The sequence below is a fragment of the Gavia stellata genome, chromosome 29 (genome assembly GCF_030936135.1).
Source record: "Gavia stellata isolate bGavSte3 chromosome 29, bGavSte3.hap2, whole genome shotgun sequence".
Taxonomy (NCBI): Eukaryota; Metazoa; Chordata; class Aves; order Gaviiformes; family Gaviidae; genus Gavia; species Gavia stellata.
Genome location: NC_082622.1, coordinates 4,209,578 through 4,231,196, shown reverse-complemented (window position 1 = coordinate 4,231,196; position 21,619 = coordinate 4,209,578). Strand labels below are relative to the sequence as shown.

General features: G+C 49.6%; 3 protein-coding genes across 3 annotated transcripts; 2 read left to right on the top strand and 1 right to left on the bottom strand.

The window, feature by feature from the left end:
- Positions 1-503: 503 nt before the first annotated feature.
- PAQR7 (progestin and adipoQ receptor family member 7) lies at positions 504-2,802 on the top strand. The gene is made up of 2 exons (XM_009811248.2): positions 504-713; positions 1,544-2,802. The coding sequence occupies exon 2, from the start codon at positions 1,583-1,585 to the stop codon at positions 2,621-2,623; it is 1,041 nt and encodes a 346-aa protein (XP_009809550.2). The 5' UTR covers positions 504-713; positions 1,544-1,582; the 3' UTR covers positions 2,624-2,802.
- Positions 2,803-5,216: 2,414 nt separating this feature from the next.
- Positions 5,217-8,206, top strand: AUNIP (aurora kinase A and ninein interacting protein). Its single transcript, XM_059830939.1, has 2 exons — positions 5,217-5,317; positions 7,101-8,206. Exons 1-2 carry the CDS (start codon positions 5,248-5,250, stop codon positions 8,099-8,101), a joined length of 1,071 nt encoding a protein of 356 aa, XP_059686922.1. The 5' UTR covers positions 5,217-5,247; the 3' UTR covers positions 8,102-8,206.
- A 1,546-nt stretch (positions 8,207-9,752) lies between these two features.
- MTFR1L (mitochondrial fission regulator 1 like) lies at positions 9,753-21,074 on the bottom strand. The gene is made up of 6 exons (XM_009814734.2): positions 21,009-21,074; positions 19,942-20,046; positions 19,140-19,249; positions 18,151-18,362; positions 14,914-15,226; positions 9,753-10,771 (listed from the first exon to the last, which is right to left on the bottom strand). Exons 1-6 carry the CDS (start codon positions 21,021-21,023, stop codon positions 10,666-10,668), a joined length of 861 nt encoding a protein of 286 aa, XP_009813036.2. The 5' UTR covers positions 21,024-21,074; the 3' UTR covers positions 9,753-10,665.
- Positions 21,075-21,619: the final 545 nt, after the last annotated feature.

The following is a 21,619-nucleotide window of genomic DNA, read 5'->3' as shown; positions in this document are numbered from 1 at the left end:
CATTGGAATTTGTCTTCTGGCAGCTGTGACGGGGTCAGACACGGTCTGGAGCTGAGCCCCCTCACCGTGTGCCCCGGCGTCCTCGTGGGCAGCAGCAGCCCTGGCACGGAGGCAAGCGCTCCGGGCATTGGAAGGGCATTGCATTTTGGTCGAAATAGCTTAACCTGGGAAGTTCTGCTTTTGCCCCCATCACCCCGGCAGACCTCGAGGCTGTTTTAGTTCAGCGCAGTGGCTGCAAGTCCGGAAGAGGTTTATGAAGTTAATTTTTCACTGGCAGCCTGCGCGTGTTGCAGTGTTACAGGAGGGTTTAGGAGGCCAGGCGAGGGTTAGGATTGCCCTCCCCGAGGTGCTGCCCCGAGCCAGGGTGGTTGGCTTTGACGTGGAGCCTCTTTAACCAGGTGAGGTGGGAAAAGAACGTTCAAGAGGGAAGCTGAGCAGCAAACAGCCTGTGTTTATCTGCATCTGTGCTCCTCAGCTTCAGGCAGGCATGAGTTACAGACCTATCCACTCCATTTTGATGAGGATATTACAGAGATTTTCTTAAAACAAACAGTCCCATCTCCGCCTCCTCCTGTTCCCAAACTTTGAAGAGCTTTTTCCTGTCTGAGCAGTCCCTGAAATGACTGTACTTGCTGGGAGTTGCGGCGTAAGTCAGCACCAGAGCTGGATGGGAGTCGGGCTTTTTTCTTCACAACTTGTCTGAGCAAGAGCAGGTAAAGGGGGGGGGAAATCTCATTTTGAGCATGTTCTTTCCAATATGTTTTTAAGGCTGCCATGAAAAGGCAGAGCAAGGCAGCAAGGCTGCCTTTATCTTGGTGAGGACAGCAGCTTCAAAAATGTAAATATGGAAACGCTTGCTTGCAAAGATTACGCTGCTGGACCTCAGTGATGCAACAGGATAAACTCACTCGAGCTGTGTTGTTTTTGTGCAAAGCCGCATGGAAAATCACGAGCTGAAAAAAAGACGGTAAAAACTCTAAACGCAGAAGTTGCATCTTCTGTTAGTGGCGTTACAGTTATTTACGTTTTCAAATGCACCCCTTGTGAGGCAGAGCGGGTCGTCTCGCTGCGTGTGGGAATGGGGCTCCTTGTTACTTGTAAAGACAGATATTGCAAACAGTTTACAAGGGGAAAAAATGTGGGCTGCTCCTGGAGTTGGGAAGTTTGTTTAGGATGTTTAGTTTGTTTAGGAGTTCCCAAACTGCTGGGAAGGGGTGAGCCTAGGTGCTGATAGATCCTGGTGTGTTAATTATTGTGTCAATTAACCCCATACTCGTGTCCTCTGCCTCTGTATTCCTCCAGACAGGTTGCCTGGGCAGCATGGGGCACTCCCGGCAGGGGTTCTTAAATCTCCCTTCAACCTCCTTCATATTACTATTTTTGGTGATTCTTTTATTTCAGCTGTAATGAGGCCACTCTCCAGTCACGCCTGATTTTATGTATCTTTGGAAAAAAGCCAAAGCATTCAAACAGCCCCTGCTTGTTGATTTTTTGGTAAAGTCACTATTAAAACCCGCAGCAAAACGTTCTTTCCGTCCCAAAGGTTGTTTTGTGCAGTGGGGAACTGGAGTTCGGCTGCATCATGGCAACGGTGGTCACCGAAAAGCTTAGCCGCCTCTTCATTAACGTGCGGCAGGTCCCTCAGCTGCTGGCCCCCCTCTCTCCCTCCACCGTCAGCAGTTCGGAGGTGCCGAAGGTCTTCTGGAAGCCCTACATCCACACCGGCTACCGGCCGGTGCAGCAGACCTGGCGCTATTACTTCTCGACGCTCTTCCAGCAGCACAACGAAGCCATCAACGTCTGGACCCATCTGGTGGCCACGCTGATCCTGCTGCTGCGGTTCCAGCAGCTCTCGCAGCGGGTGGATTTTGGACAGGACCTGCACGCCCAACCCCTCCTCATCATCATCGTGGCGTCCATCACCTACCTGACGTTCAGCACCCTCGCTCACCTTCTGCAGGCCAAATCCGAGTTCTGGCACTACAGCTTCTTCTTCATGGACTACGTGGGGGTGGCCATTTACCAGTACGGCAGTGCTCTGGGGCACTACTACTACGCCATCGAGCCCAGCTGGCACGAGAAGATCAAGGGGTTTTACATGCCGGTGGCTGTCCTGTTAGCGTGGCTGTCCTGCGCCGGTTCCTGCTATGCCAAGTACCGGTACCACCAGTCCGCTCACCTTCTGAGCCGGCTCTGCCAGGAGCTGCCCTCCGGCCTGGCATACATGCTGGACATCAGCCCCGTGGTCCATCGCATCTACACCGCACTGCCCTCCGAGCGAGCTGACCCGGCCCTTCTGTATCACAAATGCCAGGTGCTGTTTTTCCTCATTGGTGCCTTTTTTTTCTCACACCCTTACCCTGAGAAGTGGTTCCCCGGGAAATGTCACTTCTTTGGGCAGAGCCATCAGATTTTTCACGTGTGCCTCGTACTCTGCACGCTGGCGCAGATCGAGGCGGTGGTGTTGGACTATGAGTCCAGGCGACAGATCTATTCTGCTCTTCAGGGTGATTTGGCGCACAACTTCTCTGCCCTGTGCCTCTTCACTGTGAGCTGCTCTGTCCTCACAGCTGCTTACATGGCCCGGAAGGTGAAAAACAAGCTGAGCTTCAAAGAAGACTGAGAGCCCTGAAGGAGAAGCAGGTGAGCTCACCCGAACGGTTGAGCTGTGGCGACGAATCCAGCCACAAACTTCGAGGAGAAGAGGAATGAAACACTGCGAACTGTTACTCGGTAGCCCTCTCTATAGGGAGGGAAAGTAAGAGCTGCTTTTGATGCTTTTCTTTTTTAATTCAGAATTAGTTCCAGCTTGTTCTTACAATGGTACGCTTGGTTTAATTCACATGTCTGAATAAACAGTTGGAACAAAATGTTGTTAGCACTGCAGCCCTGTACCCTAACAGCGGTGGGCTGGGAAAGGTTCTTGGAAGCTACCCGGTCTCACAGCAAAAGGTAAGGAGATGGATCTGGACCCTGTTAGTGGTGGTGGAATCTAACCCCTGGAAACAGACCAAGGGGAGCTTGTAGAAAACATAAGCAAGGATAGCAAAATGATGTAATATCCTTTCAGGCCCCTTTTATAGGGCTTAGGGAGTTGTACAGAGCTATCCCCAGGGTGAGGGGGCCCTGCTCCTTACCCCGTGAGAGTGTGGGGGGGTGTGAGGAGGGCATGGACCCTCTCCCTGAGAGGGGTAAAAGCGTGAGGAGGACGGGGACCCCCTCCCTGAGAGGGGTAAAAGCGTGAGGAGGACGGGGACCCCCTCCCTGAGAGGGGTAAAAGTGTGAGGAGGACGGGGACCCTCTCCCTGAGAGGGGTAAGCGGAGAGACAGAGAGCATCCCCGGGGCTGATGTGATGGAGGCTGAGCCCCGGGCAGTGACAGGGCTCCCGGCACCCTCTGGCCTGGCCGAGGCCCTGGTGTGTGGGCTGCAGGGGTTTGAAGCACACAACCCCGGGCTGAGCCAGGCAGGGAACCGCTGGGCCTGCGGCTGCCCCCCACCTCCTGCAGCTGGTGAGGACGAGGTGAGAGGGGCCGGGGGAGGTCAGGCTCGGGCTGTGCTCAGCGAGCAGCGGGGCTGCGGCCCGGAGAGCGCCGGAGGGAGGGGGAAAGCCCAGGCGCCTTGTGCTGCTCCCCTCTGCCCTGCACGGCAGCCCCCGCTCCCCCCTCCCCAGTGGCATCTCTGCCAGTCGAGGAGCCTCCGGTACCGGCCCCCACGAGGGTACGGTGGTCAAGGCAGCCGGTCCCGCCGCTCCCGCCCTCGGGGCCTGCGCCATGCTGCCTGTGCACGGCCTCCCGGCGGCTGTGCGCGGCCCAGCCTCTCCCCTCAGCGGACCGCCGCCTTATATAGGGCACGGCCCGAGGTGGGCGGGGCTCCGCCTGCCGCTCATCCCGCTCCGCCGCTCGCATTGGTCGCTCGCTACCACGAGCGCGCGCGGTGACGGTTGGCGGCCGTGAGGCGGGGGCGGCGCGAGCGAGAGGCGGGCGGGAGCGCGGCGGGAAGAGGGCGCGGAGCGGGGTCCGGCCTCTGAGGTAGCGGCCCGGCCCGGCCCGGCTCCCCCCGGGCGCCGCTGCGGCAGCGGCGGTCCCCGCTCTTTCTCGGGGCCCGCGGAGGGTCCCCGCTGGGCGCTGCGGGAGGCCGGACGGAGGTCGCCCGGCGCCGGGGATGAAGCGCAGCCGCAGAGGCGGTGCGGCCCAGCGGGCCGGGGCGTGCGGTGTCTGGCTGGACACGGCCGAGCTGAAGCAGAGCGCGGCGCAGGTGGGGCTCGGCGCGGCGGGGGGGGGGCGGGGGGGGCGGGCAGCGCGTTCCCGGATCCCCGTCCCCAGGGAGGGCCTGGGGGTGGGAGGTGGTGCGGTTGTGAGGGAAGATCGTGCAGCAAAGGGCTGCGAAGGTGATTAGGGGACGGGAACATCTTTGTTACGAGGGAAGGCTGAGGGACTCGGGTCTTTTTAGTCTGGAGGAGAGAAGACTGAGGGGGGATCTTCTCAATGCTTCTAACTACTGAAGGGGCGGGTGCCCCGGGGGTGGGACCAGGCTTTTTTCAGTGGTGCCCGGTGACAGGACAAGAGGTAACGGGCACAAACTTGGTCATAGGAATTTCCACCTAAACGTGAGGAGGAGCTTCTTCACTTTGAGGGTGGCAGAGCACTGGAACAGGCTGCCCAGAGAGGCTGTGGAGTCTCCTCTGGAGACATTCAAAACTCCCCTGGACGTGTTCCTGTGCAACCTGCTCTGGGTGACCCTGCTCTGGCGGGGGTTGGACTAGATGATCTCCAGAGGCCCCTTCCAGCCCCTGTCACTCTGTGATTCTGTGAAGATGCCCTGGTATCGCGAGTTAGGAGAGGCTGGCAGAGCAAGGCTGTAAGTCAGGTGTGATGCGGAAGTATTTCAAGAGGTGCCAGAGGGATGGGATGGGGTTAGCAAAGCTCGGACAGCACAGCGTGGCAGGGACAGCCCGCAGCCTCGGTGCTGAGCACCCTGCTCTGGGTGGCCCTGCTTGAGCAGGGGTCGGACAAGGTGACCTCCATGGGCCCCTTCCAACCTCAGCTGTTCTGCGACGGCATCACAGGAAAAGTTGAAGCATTTAACAAAGGTGGGAACTATGCCACAGCGCTGGAAGAAGGGTGGGTTTGGTATTAATGATGTATATTCACTTCCCATTTGTTTCTTTCCCTACTCAGTCTCTCATAGGCAAGCCAAAAGTATCATCTAATCGACTTCTGGAAAGGAAGCACGCCTTGATCGCTCTCATGCAGACAGGAGCCTCTCAGCCACGCACCAAGCAAACCACCATCTCCGCCTTCTTCGGCACTCAGACAGGTAATGTGGGCCAGCGTGCGCCCCTGTAGGAACGTAGTTTCAGGCCATGATAGGAAACCCATCTCACTTTATTTCTTGGCAGCTTTACTAGACAGAAAAATACATTTTCTAGTGAAGAGGTTAAAGGTTTGAATTCCCAGAAATAATTTTATTGTGATGGTTAATCTAAACGCAGGTCCTTTTTACAGTGTTAGATTAAAGCCTAAGTAAGAGCAGTCACAGCCAGTCTTCACTCTAAATAACGCACCAGGCTTTATTCCCTACAAACCCAGACTTTTCAGTGGAACGCTGGGAAGCCTGGCTCAGCCCAAGCGCTGAGACAAACCGTCCAGGTGGGAAAACGTCCAGCCCTGGGTTGCCCAATGGTATCGCATGAAGGACAATCCCATCGGGAACGCCACTTCGGCTGGGGCAGGGTGCAGTCCGGGCAGGAGCACCAGGCCTGGCGGTGTCCTGCAAGCAGCTCTCCCTGCCCGGGGACGGGGCAGCCTCCGGGGTGTTACATCCCAGGTTGGTTCTGAATGGTAGTGGCCCAAAATTGTCGCTTAAATGCCCTTGGAAGAATATTATGGCTGGAAGTGCAAATGAACGTTACATGGTTCAAACCACCTCCCTGTAAGGGGAATCGGTGGGAGGTGAGCGAGGAAAGCTTTTTATGAAGGGTTGGACAAAGCCTTTCCTAAAGAATGCAACGTTTAATCCTCACTGAACCAATGAAGGCATCGCAAGTGTACTGGAATATTTTAAGCTAATTAAGCCAGCTCACAACTTCTGTGCTTTTGAGGTGGCTTTTGTGCTCTGGAATACAAGAAACAGATTTGTCTGTGGGTCTGAAATTAACAAATACGGAGAGAGAAATGAAATGGATGCAGGAACCAGCAGTGTAGGATTGTGTAGTTGTTTGTATATTTTGTGTTGACTAGTTCATCAACATTAAACTAGTTCAGCAATAAGCAGATGAGAGGAAGCATTACATAAATTGTACAGTTTAATTATTTGACAGAATTTTTTGTTGTGACAGGGCTATTGATGGTTTTTGCTTTGGATTCGTTATTCCTGCTCCTTTTGAGTGTGTTGTGTGCTTTCTCCTTTTTTTTTTTTTGTTTGATTCCCTCGACTGATTGCATTCACTTACTCACTGTGTGTGTTTGCATTCCTTGAATGCTGCTCATCAGAGGTCTGTAGGATTTAGAATGCTGGAGTATTTCTTTTTTTTTTTTTTTTTTTTTCTTTTAGCTTATCCTGAACTGAGGCTGAGCTCACTTATATTGAGAAGTTATATTAGATTTTATATTAAGTGGTTTCAGAAGCAAACGTGGGACTTGATGCCTTCATCAGGTGATGAAGGCAAGCTGTAGAAGTTTCACTGTGGGGTTTTGTGGTTTGTTTTTTTTTTTTTTTTGTTAATGCTTGAGCTGCTGCTTTTAAAGGGAATGTCTTAGGTGAACGGCTTGGAGAGCCAAGAGGAGGAAGGCAGAGAAGCCAAAGACTGGAGCAGCTGGAGATGCAGCTCTTGCATCTCACCTGAGGGAAGCTTACTTTCTTGAACTGCTCCGGCGTTTTAGGCTGCCGTTCCATCGCAGCCTCGGCAGCACAAATACAGATTTTTTACGAGGCGGTGGCAGTGCTAGTCTGGTGTGGAACAGTCCGTATGTCGTTACTTGAAGGAGCAGTAAAGCGGCGGTTCTGAGTCAAGCACCAAGGAATGGTGCTGTGGGGAGTGACTAACCCTGAGAAACGTGTGTCCCAGCTCTGGCTTTAACCAATTCCGCATTGTTTTCAGATGAAAAAGACAAAGAAAACTCCAGGCCATCTCCCTTCATCCCGAGTAGAGACTGCAAAGAAAAAGCTATTCCGTTGGCTGCCTGCCCCGTGAAGATCTTGGCTTTGCCGCAGATGGAGGAAGCTCAGAAACAATCCTTCAGAGCTGAGGCGAGGACGGTGCAGATTACACCCCTGTGTCGTGCACAGAAAGCACCGTCCTCGCTGGCTCCTTTCCCAGACTCCTGGTTGTTAGAAACGCAGCCCCGCAGCAAATGTGAAGCCTCCTGCGGGGCGGGAGAGGATTGCTGCTGCTTCAGCTTCACCCAGGATTCAGAGGGCAACCGGATCATCGCTCACAGAAATGAGTCCGATGTATTTGCTGGAGAAACAGTTTCAGCAAGCGGCAGCGTAACTCCAGCCTGCAGGATAAACGAACAGGCGGGCCAGCCGCTCCCAGAGGAGGCGAAGACCCGACTCCATTTCCAACCAAGACTTGGTGCAAACCAGAATAAGAAACCACAGCAATCGAGTAGTGTTAATTCTTTAATTGATTTCTCTGAGACTGAGAATATAAATCCTGCTGTAACGAGAGACAGTACCTGGGCTGCTGGCTTTTATTCATCTCCGCAACGACCGACTGGCGCGCAGCCTCTGAGAGAGCGCAGCCAGAACGCTGGTGCTGATTCAGCCGAGGAGGGACGGAGCAGTCCCTGCCGGCAGCTGTTCACCCAGGATTCAGAGGGGAACAGAGTAATCGCTCACCGCTGCCAGAACCTCCCATCTCCTCGCGAGGACAACAGCAGCTCTCACCGGCAGCTGCCCGACTCTCCATACAAGGGCTGTTCCAGCGATGCCACGAACGGGAGCTTGAGCAAACCAGGGGAGCGGCAGTTAGATATGTGCTATGAGTTACTGTTCACGCAGGATTCGGAAGGGAACAGAGTGATTAAACATGGAGAAGTGACCTTGAATGGGTCGACTAGTGACCTTGTGAAGCCTCAGGAAAGCATTTTTCGGTAAGAAAGTGGTCAGAATTTGGTAAGTGTACCCGTTGTTTCCGTTTGTATGGTCTAACCAGCGTATGCATAGACCCGTGCAACAGGCAGGGCCTCTTGGTTCTCTGAAATTTTGCTTTAATAAAAATAAAATTTTAAAAGAGTGTGTTTATAATGGTTTGACTGTTTCAATCACTATTACAGCTTGTGTGGCTAAGGCCTGGCTTTAGCACTGCCTGGTGTTTATGCAGCGTGCTGCCATCCAGCCTGAAAGCCCGCTGCTAACGTGTTTGTATTTCTTAGGATCCTGGCAGTCCACGTGTAAAGCTTTTCTAGGCTCAGCTCAGGGACCACACCGTCTACTTCACGTTAGCTGCCTCGCGGAAGTACCAGGCTCAGCCGCATTCGGCTTATCTCAGGACTGCGGTTGTACCAGCCCCTGTATGTGACAGCTGGGGGGGTGTGTGTGGCAGTAACGGGGGTTCATGCATTTCAGCTTGTGTCTCTAACTGTGAAAGATGCGCCTCTGCTAGCTGCAGGTGGGATCACACTGCTTAACTGCTGTTGCCAGACTGACGTACCAGAGGTTTGAAGTGAGGAAGGCTGTGCATCTGTTCTGGGTAAGTCTGAAGAGCAATCCTAGTGCCGGACTCATAGCTTTTTCACCTAGACAGAGCTGGATGTGCCTGCGACGGCTTACAGTCACAGATTGATATTGCCGGTCTGGCCCTGGTGAGGTGAAATGCGGAGCAGTGAGCACTCCGGGCTGGGGCAAGAACTGGTTGGTGTTGGTTTAGCTGCATGTGGCAGCTGCCTCCTCTCACTAACAGCAGTGGTGCTTCCTGTATGCTGCTGCTACAGCTTGTTCAACATCATCCCCTGCTTTTGGATACACAGCGTTTTGGATAGGCGTGCTTTAGATTGTATCTGTTTTGAAGTGCAGGGACCAGCTGCTCAAAAACCCTAGGGGTCACGAGCAGCAGCGTTCATCTGTGACCATGATCACGCTCCAGAACAGCAGCCTGCTTTGTCAGCAGCAACTGCCCTGTTCTTTACTTTTTTTCTAATGTTAAGTATGCCTTTAGCACTGTGTTGCCATTTAAGCTAGCTTTACTTTCCTGTTGGGCCAGAATGTTGGTACGATTGACCAAGCTGGAGTTATGTCATAGTCCAAAAGTTAATTGCTCTGATAGCCTCTTAAATCCAGCCTGCATGTGGAGCATGTTCCCAGGAACAGGGACGCCGGGTTACAGCTCCGTCTTTTCCGCAGGCAGGTGTATTCCCACCAAATCTGTATGCAGAGGAGCCTTATTGGGACAGGGAGAATGATCCAGCGTCATCCAGTGGCTCTGGGCTGCATCTGGGAGGTGAAGAGCTGCAGCAATTCCCTGTAAAACTGATTAAGTCATAAATGCTATTTCTGCTCTCGCTCACTGGGTGGCCAGAGGCAATGCAAGCCTCTTCTCTCGCTTTTAAGGTGGGGATGATGGTTTAATTTTTCAAGGGCTGAGGGCCCCTGAAAATTAAGAAAATTTAATTAAGAAAATCCTTGGCATCTGAGTACATTCATCTGCAGCATCACCAGCCACCGCTTCGGCTGCAGCCCCCCCACAAGATACTAGGGCCACTGCCGCCATGTTTGGACATCTGCGCGTTAATAGAATCAAGGACAACCATTGTCTTATTAAGGCTCCATTTTATATAAAGGAAAAAATCATACTTTAAATACAGCCATCAGGAACACTGCAGAAAATGTGTAGCTGAAGGAAACCTTCAGTTAGTGAGAACTGTCGCCACAGACAATGCCAAGTTCCTTCTTCCCTTTTCTCAGATGACAGCTCTGGTGGCAGGTGCTCGGTTCTTAGCATTGGTGGTTCAATAAATAGACCTTTTGAATGCTAAATAAAATACATTATCTGAATACAAGGACTATTAATGAAACATTAAGTTACGGGCAAGAAATAAAGGCCATTCTATCATGCAACTGTGGGGATAATGGGTGAGTTAAGAAACACCCAGGGCATACTAAAACCAGCAGCAGCCCTTAGCCGTGCCTGAGTGGTTTGATCCTTGGCTGCAGTCTCATCCTGCCTTTTACCATGGCGATTCAACAACCTCCTAAACACTGAAGATGCGGAAGCATTAATTAGCTTATTCTCAGTAGCTCTGCACCATACTCGGAACAGAGAAGGACCAGGATGTCTGACATCTGTTTATACTGGAAATGGTAATTAGGTATATTGTAAGAAGGCTGTTAGGAGTTAATGCTTATTTTGAACCTAAGTAAAACTGTAGGTAGAAAGAACATCATCCAGCAGCACTCGTTGCACTCCTTAGAAGATCCTTGTCAATAATCAACATCAAAATACAGGTGGAAAAGAATCTCCATCTTCTTAAAAAGTTTTTTCTTAAATACAACAATACATGGAAAAACACATCAAATCCGTGGGGTCTTTCCTAAGTGTCCAGTGCAGAAACCAATTCTAATTAATAAAAGAGGCAAAAGGCTCAATCCTTAGGAAGGCAGCTACTGTGGAGAAAATTTTGGGAGCATAACACTTTTGCTTACAGAGTTTAACGACAGTAACATCATTTCTCCTTCAGGGCCAGATCTTCATCCTTCAGGGCGAATTTTCTTCTCAGAACTTCTGCTATAAGAACGGCAGGGTCTTCCTCCTTCAGTGAAGTTCGGGTTCTACATGGAAGACAGAAGCACAGTGAATTAGTAGAGAGAAGTGCCAAAACTGATGGTTTACAGCTCTGGTTAGAGGCTTTTAAGTATTTTTCCGCAGCCTTTATCATCAGCTTTTGTCACAAGTGGAGGCGGTGCAAGAACAACAACACAAACCAACAAAAAGTAGCTAAAAATTCAGCCCTTTCCTTGTTGGCTTAGAAAACCCGGAGCTCATTTTGTGGATCAAGTCGTATCCTGAAAATCTCAGCATCAAAGCCCTTTAGAATTTTTGTTCAACTGTGTTAATAACAAGAAAGTAAAGTAGAATTTCATTAATTATTTACAGCCTACCTCCCCTCAATATAAATCTACAAGTGGTATTTGAGTTGAAGTCCTGAAACTATTTTTTTCCATTAATTTTGCTATACAATGGATATATGCTTTCATGTTTAAACATGGGTAATTACAGGTATTCTAAAGGAGGCCTGGTATACACTTCCCTCCACTTAGCTACTGCACCGGAGTTTTTCTGTAGCATTCTATTATCAAAGCATCTGCCTCGTTCAACAAGTTCAGACAAACAGTTCATGTTAGAAGTGTTAGTGAGCCTATTTTACAGGAAGCCAAAACTCAGCTCTTCTTCCTCAGGTATCATGAATTACTCACTAAGGTTTTGTTTAGAACCTGCAATAATAATTTCAGAGCTTAACTTTTTTTTTTTTTTAATAGCTGAAGTCCTCCCTTGGGCAGAAAACATTATGGGTGTTTCAAACATTCCTAAAAGAAGAAAAATCCCCCCAAAGTATGTCCATATGTGTTTGGGAGGGGCTTGTTCTTGTGTCAGATGCCACTAAACTGCTCACAGGTAACCCTCAATGCTACGTCAGAGCTGTCTGATGCAAATTCTTAATTTACAGTTGCATAAATGCACCACTGTTTAAAAGAGGATTTTGTAGCGAGAAACATGCCTTTGACTTCATCCAGACAGAACTGTTCCTTCTGAAAAGTGTGTGGAGGAAGACCAGAGTACGGGGGCTGAAGCCCTCCCCAAACTCTTCCTGCCCCATGGGCAAACCTGAGACTTCAGAGTTACCCCAGTGACCGTCAGCTGCCTCAGACAAGGGACGGGGGAAACTGAGGCAGCCAGAGGAGGAGGAGGAGGCGACACTGACAGTGGCAAGGAGAGACAGCACTGACGCAGCCTCGTGCTGCGCCGGTCACAAGGAGAAGCTCTTCCAGGATGAGTGAAGAGACAGATAACCCACACCAGGGTGAGGAAAGGAACATCTGCCAAAGGGTACAGTGTCCTACAGCGAGGCACAACCAGCAGCAGCAGACCACGGAGCACCAGCAGTCAACTTCACTGTCTCAGCCCTTTATAGCCACTCGAAGGGCCAAGGAAATAAATAATCATGGGCAAATTAAGTTGTGCAGTCCCACACCGGTAGTACTTACAAGTGAACGGGTACTCACAGTCCAAGCAGCTCCTCACGCTACCTGTCTTTCACCCCCCACTGCGCGCACAGCCCAGCAGCACACCACTCAGCCACTCCCCTCGCAGAGGGCATCACAGACACGTTAACAGCTCTATTTCACATTTGTTGAAACATGCACATTTCTGCAAGTGTTTCCACTCATTCCTGAAGCTTCCAAGGTTGTGTTTAAGCACCAAGTCCTAAACAGGAGCATCAGAGAAGCATCTATGTAGTTATCTTGTTAAGCATCGACAGGTACCTTCAGCCGCTTAAAGAGTACATGATCCTTTTAAGTGTTACAAGTGCTGCACACCTACGCCAGCACGACTGCTCTGCGTAACCTAACAGCACATCTGCTGTGCTGTGAGCACAGCCATAGAACCATGGGGCTGCTCATAAAACTGCGTCGTCACTAGAGGATTTTGTCTAGGAATTAAAACTCATCAAGTAATGAACATCAGTAATTCATTTAATGTAATTTTTCAACTACTTGTGATTCTTCAAACAGCTTTAATTAAGCTGTAATTGTATCCTAAGACATCACTGTTGCATGTAGGAAGCAAGTTAGAGGCTGAGACAAAGAAACAGATGAGAGGAAAACGGTTCAGCTCCAGCAAGAAATGGTCTTGAGCTTTTCTATAAAAGCATTCCCAGCCTTGATGCAAGCAGCAGCAGCGGCACATCTGCCCCAGCTCCCGGCTAATCGGTCAAGCCTCGCAAGGGGAGAAAGGGGACCCGGTGATTCGGTTCCTTTGCCCACTGTACCCCAGTGAGGAGGGTTTTGGCAGCCATCCCTTTCTCCCCAAGTATTCTACGGTACAAAATCCTTGCTCTTCCCCATCTCCTGTTACGTTAAAAAGAATCAACGCTGTTGGTAAATCCTTTCTTTGTGCACAAGCCATCTCTCCCTCCCACTCATTCACACAGCTTCTCTCCCAGGCTAACAGCAAGATCGAGCACCTTCATCCATTACGAGTTGTTCTCATACATTCTGTTGAGGAAATGAAAGTAAAATTGTGAGCTGTTATATTGCAGCGTTCCCTGTCACCCACACGCTGCTTTCCACAGCCTTCCCACTGGCCAGCACCCGGCTCCTCGTGATTTGGCCAGCGCTGGCAGGAGCCTTATTGGCACAGCCAGACACGGATAAGAAATACCTCGGATTTCCCTACCATAATCTGTATTTGTACAAGGCTTTTTTTTTCCCCCCCTGAATAATGCATGTTTCCCTATCTTCATCTGGCACAGACGTGGCAGTTTTCTTACCCTGAAAAGTCTGCTTCCACAGAAGGCTGACATACCAGTCTGCACTCATTAGAAGATTGATAATTACATTGTTACATGTGAATGCTTAGTCCTAGAGGCACACATGTTTCTGATAAAGTGAAAACATGTCACAACATGAAGCATCTGCAAACTTTTCTGGATTTAACAGAGCCAGTGAATGACCATTAGAATGGCGCAGTTATAGTCTTAACAGGTAAGTTACCCAAGGCCTAACCCAAACCTCTCTTGAGGCAATGTGGCCGACTCGCACACAACAGCAGGTATTTTTCTTGAGAATTCTCTCTCCCTTTGACTAATAATTCAGAATTATTTTTGGATGCCCAAAGCACTGCTTTGCAACAGACAGGAAGAAAGAAGAGGAGAAATTAATCTGTGGTCCATGAACCCTACTCGCCCCCAAGAAAGATGACAGGCATTTATGTAAAGCAAGTGAGTGTTTAAGCTTTGAGTAATACTTAACACTTAAGAAAACAGGAGCAAAAGGGTATGCTGTGTGAATTATGGATGTGTAATACCGTACTGACATTCTGGATGCAAGCTGAACATATTTCTCTCATTTGACTATGTAATTTTTTCAGTGCCTAGAATTTAATTTCTTCTAAACTGAATTGCGAACAGCCATCACACAACATGTTATTTTTTGGCCAGGAATCTTACTCACACAACATAACGCTGGATAGCTCTTTGGGCTGAAAAATGTGGAAACTGAACTTTATCACTGTGATTTCACAGGTAAAAGGAAGGCAGCAGAGCCAAGATTAAAGCAGCTACTTTATCAGCTGGGCAGAATCCCGTCTCAGCCATGCAGCAGCTGGCATGTCAGCAGCTTGAGGCCTTCTCATGATCCATGTGTAAACTCATCATGAGACAAGTGAAAACTCACTCTGCCCACGCTCAGAGCCGGGCCAGATGCAAACGCTGAGAAGCTGAAAAGCTCCACGTGTTAATTCCTGCATGTGCAGGAAAAAGCTGAAAAAGCTGCTGAGCTTCCAAACCGCTCGCGTCTGCAAGATGGCCTAAGCTCCAGTACCTGGAACCACTGCAAGCAGTGAGAGCAGTGCGACCCGCACTCTGACGGTTGCCAATACAGGCGGGTTCTGGTTTTCATCGGGGCAAACGCAAGCTTTTTTTCAGGTGAACGAGCTGAAGCAGCCAAACATTGGGCTGATCAGTTTAAGTTTCCCTCCATTGCTTTCTCTCCAGGCAGGTAAGCCATCACTAAACACCCCCGCCCAAACATTAAGCGTTAGCAAGTTCTGCTATAAACAGGTATTCCCCCCCCTCCTGTGAATCAGGAATGTAAAGCAGCACCAACAAGCACTGAATGCAATGTCCAGTGTCTGCAATGATTTGACAGACAAAAAAAGAGAGATAAAATAAAATCAAGAGAGCGGCACTTACAAGTCTTTGCTCTGCTTCATCCTATGAATGTCTTTAAGAATGCCCATCATATCTGCAAAACTGCTGGCCTTTGAAAGAGACACAGAATCTTCCTCCTCAGGATCCCTTGGTTCTGGTTTACAACACTCGGAGGTTGCAGAACAAAGCATGGAGACTGACGGGAGCTCAGGGCTTTCGAGTTCTGCCTCCTCCTCTGTGATATCGCTAATGACAAAGGAAGTTGTAGATTGGAAAGAGCGTCCAAAACAAGGTAAAGGAGAAGATGCATTTGAACTTCCTGGAGATAATAAATCTGGTGTTAATGAAGCAGAAGCTGAAAAAGAAAACAATATAGGTGGATAGATAAACTCATACCAAACCATGTAGGTATTTTTTTCCCCAAAACAACAGAATATAAATCAAGAGGCATCATCATCCAGCCTCCCCCCTGCTATGAGAAAACAAATTCATCGTATCCTTTGCTACCCTCCATGTCCACTCTGTTTCCTATGACACCACGCTGCAACACAAGACCTTCTCCAGCACCTTTTATCCCACCGACTCCCTTATGTATCTCTATTCCTACCCTGCCCACCACCGCACCACCCCTCCAGTTCAAACGCGGCGCCCCGTCCCTCCAGAAGTCAGGTCATGTTTACTTTTTCCTGTTTTGCAGAATGAGAAATAGAAGAACGGAGATTCAGCTGCTGCTCAGGGTGACAGAGGGAGCCTGTGTCAGAATGTAGGTCTTAATTGCCTTAACTTTTCTTGTTTTCTTCTTCGCCTTGAGAACTGCTTGCCTTTCTTTTCCTTTCAGGCTCCTTCCCCCATAACCATTACGCCTGGTGAGAATGCAGAGCTGGCTCAGGAGCTCCAGCATTTTACACTAGACGGTCACAGCAATTCGCTCTGTGACAGCCGGCGTTTTGACCTGTTTTGCTTTCCATCACCATCTGTAAAATGAGACTAGCATCCACCTATTCCACAGGGAAGATGGGACTTATTTGCTCACGCTTTAAAATGCAATGAGGATAAGAGCCGCTATATAAATGCCAAGTGTTATTAAGTGAAAATGAGTTAGATATTTCCAGTGTAAAACACTAAGGGAAAACAACCAAAAACCCAGAAAAATGCTTACTGCGCATCTCCTTGAAAGAACCCCCCTGTACTGAAAAGAAACTGCACCTTAAAGCACCAATGCCCTTGGCCTCAAGAGTAAACTTGTAGATAGTTACCAATTTCCAATTAAGGGATTTCTCTAACAGTATATAATAAAGCAGACTGCACAATATTTCTTTTTTGACACCAATCTTTCCAAAATAAGCCTGCTAAATAGTTATCTCCATCATCAGATTACCGAGCTACAGCTAGGCCCTGAATCACAGCTCCCCATTATTGACTTGGAGGACGCCAAGTCAATACAAACTGTTCTCAAATGCCAGCTGATCACAACCAGGCCCACTGCTGAGTAGAGAGGGAGAGAAAAAGGTATTAAATGATTAAATCATTTTTCTCCCATCTGGATCTCTCATTTTCCTTGTTATTACTCTCCTTGAATTAAAATGGACTTTTCTAGCACACAGCTTGAGCAACTGTAGAGCTGAGACAGAACTTAGAAGGAAAAAAGCACAGCACTCCCCCCCATTCTTTATTCCAGTTCAGTTGTTCCTCTGATCTTGCATGAAGAAGAAAGAGGACACATGCAGCCTCTGTGAAGGGGACACCTGCGACGTCTTGTTTTAAGCTTATTCCCTGCGGAGCTGAAAGTGGCTTCATTTCACCACACTGCTCTAAGAGTCGAGGCAAGCGGCATACAGGATCCCGTGTACTGTGACAGGACCAAAGATGACAAGAAACACCAGCACATGCATTATCTCACAACAGCCCTTTACCATGGAAGTGAAGAAATACCTCATCTAAATACAACTTCACAGGCTAAAAACATCATGTATATTTTCATGTGGTGGCATATATATTGACATTATTGATATCAAGGAGATTCTTAGAGTCCACCGACCATCACACAGAACTGAAAAAGAACCCAAATCTCTCATGTAGAAACCAGCATTTCAACTAAATCAAACACCACAACTCTGTTTTGTGTTCAAATGTGTTTATGGCTCGTGGATAGCTGGACTAAATATACGCAGTCATTAAAGCTGCAAGTCCCTTGGGGCTACAATAATCAGAGAAACACGTCTTTCGCAGATCATGAGAGATTTGGTCTCGTGCACACACTACGCAGTGCAGCATAGAAAATACTTGCTTTCAGATGTAGGATAAGGAAGGTTTCATCAACCGCTACTACCCATCGTAAATTAACCTGCATAATATCGTTTCAAGTGTGGCACAATCCTGTTCTGTTTTGTTTTTTTAAAGTAACGGGAAGAATTATAGGTCCTTCTTTTCCTCTGGAAAGCACCCATAATACAGCTGTCGCCTTGGTTATTGACAAAAGTATTCCACGTACAAGAAATGCAGCTTTTAAGAAAAACTGTCTGTTTAATGTTTTTTGAGTTGGGAGATCAACAACTCTGCCTTCTGAATACTCCATAAACAGATCCCAAAGTATTTCTATCTTACTAGTTTCCACACTCTAAACCAGCCACTGTTGCAGCAAGTCTTGTAGAACCACTGGGATTTGGCTCCTACCAAATATCTTCACATTTTCAGAGCTGAATATACAGGAAAAGCCATAAAAGGAAGAGCAGTAAAAAGTCTTCCCTCACCGTTCAGCTTTGTTGCTAAAACATGGCTTTTAACCGCATACAAATTTACTAAGAGAAAGAAAGAAATCAGTTCAGCTAGGCTCTCCCCAAATACCTTATTTGCTACAGAAATGGCACTGTCATTTTCACAGAAGAAACAAACGCTAACATCTCATTCCTAGCCAAATCAAGATGTAACCTTCTCACTCACGGCTGACTCGGAGCAGGAATGGCAAGAATACACCAAATGTTTTCATGAAACAAGGTGCTCGAGATGAGAGTCGGCCTCCAGATCAAACGCAGCAAATGCAGTCACAAAACAGCATTGGGTATTTCTTAAAACCAAGCCGGACTCCTCTGACAAAACAGATGCAAACATCTAAACACAGAACCAGTACTGAGCTGACACTAAAGAAGGCATCCCACCAACGGGAGCCACAGGTCTGCTGGAAAAACAACATGCAAGTCTGCTCTGTATGGAGGAAGTAACACGGTTCACTAACTCAGCCCTTCTCGTCCAACAAAAAAAAAAAGCTCATTATGTTCCTACCTGACTCTGCAGCGACTATTTTAGCTATCTGACTCCGAAGGTGACTCAGCTCATCCTGGAGCTCTGTTGTTCGGCTCAGTGCTGGTAAACCGGGTTTCTTCAAGGCGAGCAGCTTCTCCTCCTGCTTCCTCAGGTTGGGGACTGAAGCGTTTCGCTGTATAACGGTGAAGGGACTCGGCTTCCACTTGTGCTTCAGTGGGCGAGTGTCACTTCTACAAGACAAAAACCTGTTGGTCACTTACAAGGTCCAGACCCCCCCATGACAACGCTCGGCAACGCTCTGCCTCCACCTCAGGACAGCAGAAGGCTTCAACACAATGAATTAAGCCTCTGCGCCACTATGCTGTATGTACCGCCGTATGCACCACTGTATAGACGCGCTGTGCCGCTGCATGAGCTCTCTCTGCATTACAAGGAACAGAAAGCCTGCCACAGAAATCATGACCCAATGGCACAAGATGTGATGAGAGGAGGCAGGGACAAAAGTTTGGGCGTGCTCGCATGGTTTCAAGTCATTTCTCTTCTGGTAACTGTGTCTCCATGCTGGGCAGTACCCTGGGTGCATGTAGAAAATGTCACTTACCCATTAACTTTTGCCTCTGATTTCAAAGTCCGTTTTATCTTTCACAAGATACCTATTACTATTGCCCTGCTGTAAGGACAAAAGTCCAACCGACCAGAACCAAACTCCTGCAGGCAGAACATTTCAATCCTGGGAGAACTCAACTCTTCAACTTTCTAACCAGAAAATACCACGGATTGGGGGTTTACTCTGCATGGGCTCTTAGCGCTTTCTACACAAATTCCTCCCAGGGTCCTTTGTCCTGTTTTTTTTTCCTGTCTCTTGGGAAAAATGTCTTTCAACAGGCGCCACATCAGACCTCGAGAGAACTGGAAGTTGTGAGCATTTGATGAATGTCTGGCCTATGGTGTGCGAAATAAACCAGTGTATAAAAATAAGGATCAGAAGACACAAAGAGGAAACCAACCTGACTCTGGCATATGTTTCTTCATCATCTGCTGCTATCCACACAATGTCTGCCAAGGTGGGGACTGGAGGGACATCATTTAAATAAAGCTCCGAAACATTTGGTAGAACCTAAAAAGAAGGAAGTTACATTAAGGAGACGGTGGTCCTGTTTCTTGAAGCCACCCCAGATGTGCTGTACCGGCTGTGGGAGCCTTCCTCCTCTGCACCAGCTCAGCAGCTGCATCTGTCAGATGCGCGACAGCAACACCATTTGGCTTATGGAAACGTAGCGCTTCTGTGTGTCAGCTTCTGCACGTGTTCTTGGGTGTGTTACCATGAGACTGAACAGCAAGGCAGCAAAGGGATACTTGATACAGCTTAGCACGCTGCCAAGGCCACGTGCAACACTTCGCCGCGACAAGTCCCAGCGCTGTCCTTGAACTTAAACAGTGACGTAAGTGTTCCCATAAACCTTGTTTTACTGTTTAGGAAACACAAGCCCAGAGGGCATGTGGCTTGCTGGAGGTCACACGACAAAGCACTGGTTCAGCAGCTGCATGTTTCTGTCTCCTCTAGCTTGCTAACCCAGTCCATAGATGCTATTTGAGGAGGTACTTTCCTCAAGTTGCCAATGATCACAAGAACAGAGTAAAAAAAAAAGAAAGAAAAAATAAATCTTAACTATATTGTTACACGAGTTTTGTGAATACAACTCTGCAGACACATGTGGCTGACAGAACAGCAGCTCGTGACTGCCTTGTCTCACTCAAGAGTGGCAGCTTCCTACACGTGATCACCGAACCCCTTACAAGTTCGCTTACCTCAAAGGTTGCTCTGGGACAGGGTTTTAAAGGGAGGTTTGACCCGATCCTCCTGACAACGCTGCGTGCTGAGCCATGAGGTTTGTTCTGCCAGATGGGGATCGTCTACAAGAAGCCATGGGATATAATTAATATTTCAAATCAGTTGCCCTTCTTAAAATCTATTAAATTGGAAATTGACCTATACAATCTACTCAGGAGCTCTGATCTCTGACTTTTTATGCGTTGAGTGATACTTTTAATTGGGAACCTGCAAATAACTAAGGTCCTCATTCCATAAAACTGTGTTTCAGCTGAATATACGTGAAAGTCAGCCAGTTACTAAGGGGCATGTTAAACACGGGTATAGTATTTTCAGGACTGAAAACTAAAAGCAGTCAGTAACAGACACTGAGCTCCAAATGAAAACATGCCAAAAGGAGGAAAACACTGTCACATGAGGGGCCCAGAAGAAAAATTAAATCAGAATAAAGTGTCATTTAAAGGAACACTCTCGCTTCCACATGATCTTTAATACCAGCAGCACTGATAAGACTGTGAACATTTCTTGGATGACGGCAAAGTGACAAGTGTATTCAACGCCCATCCCAACCGAGGGCTGATGAGAACAGCCTTGGAGGGTGTTTTCAGAAAGAGCAAATGTTTTAGCGATCTCTGGATAGTTCTGAAACGGATTCAAAAGGTGAAGCGCTCGGTCCTTTGACCGTCTTCCCCTCTGCCAGTTTTACAGCTGTCACAGGCTCTCGTGACAGGAGGCAGCACAAGACTCTGGACAGCACAAGACTGTGGACAGTGAACACCACAATGACAAACCGGAATCCAAACAGGTTATTTTGCTCAGTCCACCAACAAATGCATTAATTTATTGCTGGAGCTCGTTACGCACACAACGCCTGAACATGGGTCTTATGCAGCTAGATTTAAATTTCCTGATGTGTATTTTAAATTGAACCTCCGAGCTGGGAGTGCACCGACTGCTGTGACGGCCCTTTGGCTACCGGCCAGGGGAGAGGCGGGGGGAAGGGGCCCGCGGCCGAGGGAGGCGTTTGGGGCGGCGTTACACTTACGGACTCCGCTGCCATCTCCGGCTCTGGCGGTGCCGCCGGGGCGGGCTCAGCGCTGGGTGCTGCGGCTCCCGCAGGCGCGGACCGGACTCATCTTACCCCGCTCCCCGCCGCGCTGGCGCTTCTCACTGGAAGGCAGAAGTGACTCGCTGCGGGCAGAGCCCGCTGCCGGGGCCGCCGGCGGAGCCGGCCCACACGGAGCCCCCGGGGAGGCGCCGAGCCCGGCCTCCCACCCACGGCCGGCGGCCAGCCGCGAACCCCCGTGCCTCGGCCGGCGCCGCGCCGCGGCCCGCCCCGCCCCCGCCCGCTGCCACCGCCCCGGGGCCCCGCCGGTACCTGAGGGGCGGCGGCGCAGCGCGGCCCCGCTCCCGGCCCCTCCGCCGCCATCACCCGGAAGCAGAACCCGCCCCCTCCGCGCTTCCGGCGCCGCCCGCGCATGCGCCGGGGCCGCCCCCCGCCGGCAGGCGGGGTGTGATGGCGTGCGGGTGGCGGCGCCGCAGGCGGCCCCGCTGTGAGGCACCGGCCGCCCCCTGCTCACACCGAGCCGTTCCCGCCGCCCCCCTCCCGCCTCCCCGCTCCCCCAAACCCGGCCCTGCCGTCCCCCCGGCCCACCC

Bases quoted from the DNA above. Each gene is read 5' to 3' on its own strand.
- MTFR1L (XM_009814734.2), bottom strand. The intron at 15,227-18,150 runs GTAGGAACATAA...TTTCTTTTTCAG, and splicing joins AATAGTCGCTGCAGAGTCAG to CTTCTGCTTCATTAACACCA. The intron at 10,772-14,913 runs GTAAGTGCCGCT...TCTTCCATGTAG, and splicing joins ATGAAGCAGAGCAAAGACTT to AACCCGAACTTCACTGAAGG.
- PAQR7 (XM_009811248.2), top strand. From the start codon at position 1,583: ATGGCAACGGTGGTCACCGAAAAGCTTAGCCGCCTCTTCATTAACGTG.
- AUNIP (XM_059830939.1), top strand. From the start codon at position 5,248: ATGCAGACAGGAGCCTCTCAGCCACGCACCAAGCAAACCACCATCTCC. The intron at 5,318-7,100 runs GTAATGTGGGCC...CATTGTTTTCAG, and splicing joins CTTCTTCGGCACTCAGACAG to ATGAAAAAGACAAAGAAAAC.